An 8,793-nucleotide genomic window follows, 5' to 3' on the forward strand; every position below is an offset into this window, starting at 1 on the left:
GATACTTTTCGTATCTGCTCTGAATACTATACAGTTCCATCCTTCTCGATTTGTCCCAATACGTTCCCCTATTCCCACATTGCTCCTGCTTGCTTTATTTGGCAAAAACTTAAGCTTTTAATGAAAATACAATTAAAATCATAATACATACTTTATGAAGGACTGCACCTGAGTCTTTCATAGATGAGATCTGCTCAATATCTTTACCTTCATTATCTACAAGTGGAGTATTCAAAGGAGTTGAACCGAAGGTCATTGAGCGGAATTTCATTCCGTTTAAGGCCATATTACTCTCAGGAACCCAAGAGTAGATTCTATCTAAGTCCTTTGCCAGGCTACTGAAATATTGCCCATGCCTACCAGAAACTAACTTTTTATCTTAAGCATAAGAAGAGAGACTGGCAGTAATGCTAAGCTTTCGAAGCGGGGAATGAATATAATAAAAAGGAGGGACCCTAGGATGGAACCCTGGGGAACACGTGACTTGACATCATGTGTGACACTAAGGGATCCCTTGACCGACAACCACCCGAACCCGATTCAATCAGTAAAAACTCTAACAAGGACCTAGGGATAATTGTACAAGATAGTTGAGTTCCTTTTTTGAGGAGTTTGAGGAGCACATCCAATCGAAGGTGTCTAAAACCTTCCAAATTTGCGACTGGATTTACCGAAAATTCAAATCCAGGGACGCATTAACCATGAATACCCCTTTCCAATCTATAGTCAAACCACATATCGAATATGCCACCCCAATCTGGGGAGAGGGGTTAAATAAGGTTGAAAGAGTGCAGAGTTGTTTAACGAAGTCCATTGAAAGCATGCCTAATTTAAGCTATTGGGAAGGACTTCAGACCTTGAGATTTTATAATGTCAATCGTACATACGAACATATCTCTCTCTTGAGCTCTGAAAAACCATATAGCCATAAAAATGGAAAATAGCAAAATTTAATTTGCAGGTAATTTTCGTGAGTGCAGTAAAATACTGTAATTGAATCAACAGCGATAAGTCTACAAAAATACGACATAAATGTAAATTGATTCCTATCTATTTTTGCTGAGCACGATGGATACTTTTTGGCACATATATTTGGTAATCAAAGACGAGTACTATGCAAAACATAGGCCAGTAGCAATTTTCTACTTTCATTATGCATAGTCGTCACATCGTTATAATAAATGATACCTAAATTAATCAAATGGAATGTAAAGATTGTCAAAAATACTTTGAAAAACAACTATTTGCCTGCAAAAGTTCAGTTATGTAATGATCACAATGAATCAACAACTTAGTTGTCGTCACTCTTGGGACCTCAAGAGTGTTTTTGACCAACCGCGTGTGATATTGATTGGTCAAGACTTGATCTTGACAGAAGTTTGCTCGTAGGAAACGAACCAGATCATGTTTGGTTGAACTGGGTTCTTCAGCCCAGCTCAGTTTTATCAGCATTTTCGTGCAGTCCTTCAGTGTGGCTTCAATTTGAGACTACATGTTCTTCCTCTGATTCTGTGAATGAAAATTGTGCTACGGCAGATATTCCTGAAACATAAACTTCAAACAATCATGAGTTATTACGCTTCAATGTGGCGAAGGATTTAGATACCCCACCCCGTAGTATGTATTAATTTATTTCATTTATTGCTTCTACTAAAAATGCATCTTTACTTGGCTCACAATGGAAAAAAATAATTTATACATGGACAAAGATGAATTTCAATTTGAAAAAAATTGACGGTGAATACCAAAAAGTGTCCAAATTTGCTCCATAAGAAAAACACAAAGAACATCCAAAAAGCAAATGATATTGTAGTTTCCTCCCTTGAAATTTTTCATCCAGCCAAACGAATATACTCTTATACCAATGTCCAAAAAGTCTTTTCAGCCGTAGGCCATGGTCTACTGTGTCAAATACTTTTGCAAAATCTAAATAAACAGCTCAACACAAGCATCGTGTTTTAGTATCTTGATTACGGCGTGAAAATACTCTGCAAGCTGGGCCACCATAATAGATTTTGCCCTAAAGCCATGTTGACGTAGAGATATAATTTCTTTGTCATCGAGATTTTCAAGTAATTGGGCTTTGACCATTGTCTCCTTGACTTGGACATGGATGTGTGCGGGAATTCGGATTGTTCCAAGGATCACTGCATTAAGTACACAAATACTGGAGCCAGCACACCTGAAAATTGTTCGCAAATTAAGCCGTGATTCCAGCGTAGTAGTGCTAAGCCGATGAGTCAAACTCTGACTTATTTACTTTTTCCATCATGTTGAGTCTTTTATTTGAGTCAGATTAAGCAAAAAGACTCGGCTTGTGAAATTTAAAGAAAAAACTCAATGATTTATTTTCACGAGCCCGGCCGAAATCTCCAAAATCGAGTAAAAAACTTGAGTGCAATCGGACTCCATTCTGTACTCGCTGCATTACTATTTCATCGGGTCCAAGGGAACTTGAACACTTGAGTGATCTTAAAGCCACCACAGCGTCATGGTGCGTAACAACCAGGTTGCTCAAACCTGAAGGTTTGACATCAAATGGGTTTTCATGGACTAATTGCTTGGGCGTCGAGAAAACATTTGTAAATTTTTCGCTTTGGGATTAGATTCAGACGTAACATTACGTCAGATTCAGATAAAGGGTTCTACTCTAGGTTTAGCGACTTTTTTAGATTTGCATGGGAGTACAATGCTTTTGGATTGCACGTAACACCTTCAATCACTTTACTCTCCTTCCAGAACTCTTCCAGATCTCTCAATCGAATGATTAATGTTACGTTCAGTTTCTAGTAGTCTGGTTTCAATCTTGGCAACCATTGTTTGTTTGTTTGTTAGGAGTCAGACGGCAGATTAATTACTGCGTTCCGATAAAGGGTGTCCTAGAGTGTCCCAATTAAGAGATTTTCTCGCTCCTCAGTCATTTTTTTACTTTTGCCCCCATCAATCTAGTAACTCTCATATGATAGTTTCCTTGAGGAATCCGAGGAGTTGCTTAGTGACCATTAGGGCATTTGTGGCAAAGTCAGATGAAACCTTTGTCCATCGTCTTGTTATTAACCTTGGGCATTCAGCTAATAAATGCTAGGAAGTCTCGTTGTCCTCATTTCACAGCCTGCAACTTGGGTCGTTTTTTGTCGTTTATGATATGTCTGTGTCTTTGTAACTTGGAATGACCTGTTATGAATTGAATAAATCTGCCTAGTTCTGTCTTAGAAATAGTACCTAGGATTTTAGTGATTTTTTGTAGATTTGGTTCGGGTAACAAATATTTTAGTTTGTCTACATGAGAGTGAACTACTCCAGTATTTAGACCATTGGTTGTTAATAGTTTTCTTAATTGTTTCTTTATAAACATTTTGGGAGACTGAAAGGAACGGTTTCGAGCCAAAACATGTAGGTATGTATAGCACCTTGTTTCGCCAAATTATCTGCTATTTTGTTGCCTTTCAGCCCATAGTATGCTTTAATCCATTAAATTGTCACTTCGGTTTTCTTGCTAAGTCGGTCTATTTATTGCATTACGTTAAGCACACCCAGGGAAGTTAAAACTTTTCCGTGGATGGCTTGGATTGCTGAGGCACTATCATTTTTAATTAGGATTCTTTGGTTCCTTTGCCTTAAAAGCCATAGGCAGGCCCGTTCAAGAGTAAGAACCTCGGCTTGGAATACCGTGGCCATTTCGCCCAAGTATTCTGGTTGTTAGTGCAATGTTTTGTTGTTGAGAAAAATGACCAGATGAAAACCAGCCCGGTCTTTAATTTTTAATTCATCGGTGTAACATTAAATTACATCGTGCCTTTCCAAGTCATCTAGACCCTGTTTGGTGTCGAGAATAACTTTGTGCTTGGTTTGCCAATTTCTAATCGGTTCAATATCTTGATCATTATCAAGCATACCGGGCCGGGAAAAATGTCTTGAGACGTTTTTAAATATCTTTTTATGACATGTTTTGTTAACCAAAGTTGGATATCGTGTCAACCAATAAAAAGGTCATTGTATCAGCTTTCAATTTTTGTGCAGAGTGTAAACAAAAGTCTTTTCAATTGAACAATGGAGGCTAAACGAGACCTAATTGGCAAATTGGTCTGCGCGGGAAAGACTATGTCTGACATCGTCAAGACCCTTCAGGTCAGTAAAGCTATTTAGAGTGTGCCGAGTTCGGATCCGTCTAGCACTTGATGGCAACCTTAAAAACAAACCCAGAAGTGGTAGGCTTGTCAAGGTTAGGCCAGAGGATGTCTAAAAGGTTTTTGAAGCCCAACCATCCATGAAATTTTCGGAGTTCACTAAAAAGAACCATGTGGATCGGTCCACGGTCGGCAAGGCTATAAAAAAAGCTAGTGGAAAACCTCTGAGGATAATAGAGAGGCTTCTACTGCCTCAACATCAGCGAGAACTCCGCGTAGAGCGATGTCAGAAGCTTTTGAATGACCTCAAGCACAATGGCAACCGGATAATTTTCCTCTCTGATGAAAAGACCCTTACCNATGTCAGAAGCTTTTGAATGACCTCAAGCACAATGGCAACCGGATAATTTTCCTCTCTGCTGAAAAGACCCTTACCGCAGATCCTTTGTACAACAAACAGAATGATCGTGTTGTCTGCTTTGGCAAAATGAATAGCAACCTAAGGACCGTCACCAAGACCAAGCACCCGGCCTCCGTGATGATGTTAGGGGTCGTGGCCTCAACAAGGGAGAAAATGTCCCCAGTTTGGTTTTCTACTGGATGTCAGTTGAATGCAACCGACTACTTGATGGTCTTGAAAGAAAAAGTGCTCCCATAGATCACCAAGATCATTAAGAAGTATGGCAAAGCTGATGATGTTTACCAGCAAGACGGAGCACCCGTTCATGCAGCCAACATTGTCCAAAAGTGGATATGTGGGAATATGAAGTTCTGTGGAAAGAGCTATTGCCCCCCCGGAGCCCGGATTTGAACCCTTTGGATAGGTCTATCTGGTGGCACATTAAAAGCAGGGCCTGCAAATTTCGCCACCCAAATATCGACTCACTGATGTCCTCCACCAACCAGCAATGGGGGCTTATGAAGAAGGACTACGTTCACAAAGTGTGCAAGAGCTTCAGAGGACGACTGGAGGCCGTCATTGATGCCAACGGAGCCCAAATTTACAAGTAATTTATGCTAATCATAAACAAAAAGATCTTTGTTAAACGCCTTCCATCGACAATGTCATCCTAGTTATTTATTTGTTCTTTTTGTTTGAAGGAGAGAGAGGTCTCAAAACTTTTTCCCGGGCCGGTATTCCCAATTCTTTTTGGCTGGTTTCCCACAATCGTAAGTGTCCCTTCCTTTCCAGAGAGCTTATGCCGTCCCAACATGACTTGATGTGGTTTTTTTTGTCTTATAGGTGTGTTCATAGCTATTTCTTGAATTTTAAGGTGCAGTGGTTCCAATTGAAAAATCTACTTCCAGGGCCACACTCTGGGTTGAGCGTTGGACTGGCGCTAAATTCAGACAGGCAGGCATGTTAAGCCAGTTCAATTGTTTGATTTTAGTTCGATTCAAATTTGTGCCAATCCCCAATCTCTTCCCGCGGCCCTTTTCAGAGCATACAAAAGTTTTTTACATTTTACAGCCTTCGTTTGAACATGCTTGTTCCAGTTTAGTTTAGATTTAAGAGTTAGACCCAATTATTTTATTTCTTTAGAATAAGGCATTTCCTTTCCATAGATGGAGATTCTTGTGGATGTAAATTTCTGTTTGTTGGTGAAGACAATGGCCGTTGTTTTTTTCTTGTCAACCATTAATTTTGATTTGACTATTTTCAAGCTACGAATCAACTTCATTCGTTTTTGGTTTGGGAACAATTTGATGCCTGTTTTGACCAACTATGCTCCGTTCAAGGAGCTTGTGATGGGATACGTCAGTGTTGGTTGCAAAGACATTGGTGATGGAGGACTGGATCATTGACGAGAACCAGGTCGAAAATGCCGCCTCCTTGTGTGGGTTGGTCGTCACCATGCTGCGTTAAGCTATTCTGGAGTATAAATTCTTCAAACACCGAGGAAGGCTCCTAAGGTGATAGACGAATTGCAATGAAGCCCATTAATCTAGAGCCTAAAAGAATATCCTCCTCTCCACCCGAGAAGCATAAAAGAGTAAGGAGTCAAAAAAGACTAACAAATTCTTCTTGTGGAGTTATCTTTTCACCCGCAAAAAAGGCTTTTAGTAGAGCAGTTTCTTGCAGTTCCTTCACAATGCATCTTTGACGTCAGGAGGGTGTTAAATAAAAGTGAATTTCACGAACATGAGGCATGAAACGTTGCTAATTACCTGTTTTGAAGGGCATGATTGGACACTTCATTGAAAACACTTGCCAAAAATGAATAAAAATAACGGAGACGGGCAGATCCCAATCAGTCATGCTAAAAATGGTTGCCTGTGCTCACCTCATTTTGATAGTAATGCTTTTGGAATGTCAAACGCCAAATGGTCAGTCGATTTCCCAAGAGCAACAAATTGAAACTTATCGCAATGAAACGGTAAACTTGAAAACACTCCCAAGAAACTCAGTTTACAAGTGTAAATACACTTGAATTATTTTCTGCTTTTACATTAGGCTCCAGGGTTAGTAGTGCATATAATTTCTACAACAGCAACGACTTGCTACTGCCGAATCCCTGTGTCGAACTCAACATCTTTGTCTTCCTCAATAACCATATCGGATTCGACATTACCAATGACTTTGACATCTGATGATTCAAGTTCGACAACCACATCTACATCCTCAACCACTGTCTCTGCAAATTCCAAAAAGCCAACATCTACTTCATCACCAACTTCATCAATATCAGGTACATATTTGTATACCAACACAAAGACAACAAGCTCTACATTAGCGCCCAATTCATCAACATCACGTTCAGGTTTGTTGACAAGCTCCTCATTGAAAGATTCTACTTCCATAGCAAATTTGACAAAATCTGGATTACATGTCTCCATAGCCTACACAACACCAAGGTCCACATTAATTGCAGGATCAACAACATCCGTTTCTAGTGTGGCTATAAGATCAGTATTAGGTAGTTTCTTATTGACATCGAGTACCACAACACCTGGAACAACCTTCTTTGCAAATTCATCAAAATTGGGCAGCACCATAAGCTCAGACTCGCAAATCTAAAAGCATCTAGTTCCACCACATCAGCAACAAAAAATGCATATGTGCAAAGCATCAAAATACAAGAATCATCCATCTCAATCGTTTCTACGGCAATTGATAATGCTTCATCTGAAAGACCAAAACTTCATTTTCTACTGGATCTGCAATCTCCCGTACCCCTGGTCCTTCTTCGTCATCAAGCTCCACTACACCTTGGTCCACTGCCACTTCAACAAATGCGACAGAACACTTTAGAGCATCTGCAAGTTCAGCTTCAACAACCAGTTTAACAACGCCAGGTTACTCCTTGGACTCGAGCTCCCATCATCAACTTCAAGCACCTTTTCAATCAAAGCAACTTGTTCAACTTCGGGTGAAAATTCAGTAATGTCTAGTTCCTTTTCCTTTGTGATCTCCATTATCCCTGGTTCTTCTATGCTATCAGGTTCCAAAACGCCTGACTCCACGGTTACTGCAAGTGCAATAGATAGCCCTGCACCAACTGCTTCAAAAATAACTTCAGGTTCTGTTTCAACCACAAGTTACATACCAGGTTTCTCGTTGTCCTCAAGCTCCACATAACTAACATCAAGCATCTCTTCAATCAGCGCAGCAGGTTCATCTACAGTTGAAAATTCAACAATGTCCAGTTCCTTTTCCTCTGCAAGCTCCACAATCCCTGTTCCTTCTTTGTCATCAAGCTCAAAAACACCAAGTTCCAGAGTTTTCACAAGTGCAACAGAAAGATCAACCGATAATGCATCAACAATAACATCAGGTTCAATTTCATTGGCAAGTTCAATTATACCAGGCTTTTGTTGCACTCGAGCTCCACACCACCAACATCAAGCATCTCTTCGATTTTTATACACCTCAACAGAAATTTCAAAAACACGAAGTTTCTCTTCCTCAGCCAACTTTTCCTGGTCCCTCTTTTTAATCAAGCTCCGCAAGGCCTGGCTCTCCCGTTACTTCAACTATTGCAACGTATATATTTTGAAAAAATCCGTCAATGTTATATACAACTTCTGTTTCATCTATAAAATCCACTACAACAGGTTCCTAATTGGCCTCAAGCTCCGCATAAGCAAATTCAAGAACCTCTAAAATAAACACTCGCTCAGGTTCAATTTCAGCTGAAAATTGACCATCATCCAGTTCCACTTTCTCTGCAAGTACTTCTTTGACATCAAGCTCTACAACGCCTGGCTCCTTTGTGTCTTTAGCTAATGCAACAGATAACTCAACAATAACTGCATCAACAATAGCTTCAGGCTCTCTTTCAATTACAGGTTCAACAACTCCAGGATCATCTATGACCTCAGGATCCACATTGCCAACTTCAAGCACCTCTTTGATCAACACATCACCAGGTTCAACTTCTGCTGAAGCTTCAACAATTTCCAGTTCCTCTTCTTCTGCAAGTTCCACTTCCCCTGGTTCTTCTTTGTCATCAAGCTCCGTAACGACTGGCTCCTCTGTCTCTACAACATCTGCAACAGATACCTCAACATCAATTGCATCAACAATAACTTCAGCTTCTGTTTCATCTTCAAGTTCAACAACGGCAGGTTCTTCGTTGGCCTCGAGCTCCATATCGCCAACTTCAAGCACCTCTTTGATCAACACATCACCAGGTTCAACTTCTGCTGAAGTTTCAACAATGTC

General features: G+C 40.1%; 1 protein-coding gene across 1 annotated transcript in view; it reads left to right on the forward strand.

Moving 5' to 3' along the window:
• The first annotated feature begins 6,311 nt into the window (after window positions 1-6,311).
• Window positions 6,312-8,793, forward strand: part of LOC131881518 (uncharacterized protein DDB_G0271670-like) — a 5,313-nt gene continuing 2,831 nt past the window's right edge. The window contains exons 1-3 of the mRNA XM_059228405.1: window positions 6,312-6,505; window positions 6,583-6,817; window positions 8,418-8,790. Coding sequence (XP_059084388.1) covers window positions 6,386-6,505; window positions 6,583-6,817; window positions 8,418-8,790 — 728 coding nt within the window. The 5' untranslated portion in view covers window positions 6,312-6,385. The remainder of the gene's footprint in view (window positions 6,506-6,582; window positions 6,818-8,417; window positions 8,791-8,793) is intronic.

This window comes from Tigriopus californicus, chromosome 6 (assembly GCF_007210705.1).
Source record: "Tigriopus californicus strain San Diego chromosome 6, Tcal_SD_v2.1, whole genome shotgun sequence".
NCBI classification, from domain to species: domain Eukaryota; kingdom Metazoa; phylum Arthropoda; class Copepoda; order Harpacticoida; family Harpacticidae; genus Tigriopus; species Tigriopus californicus.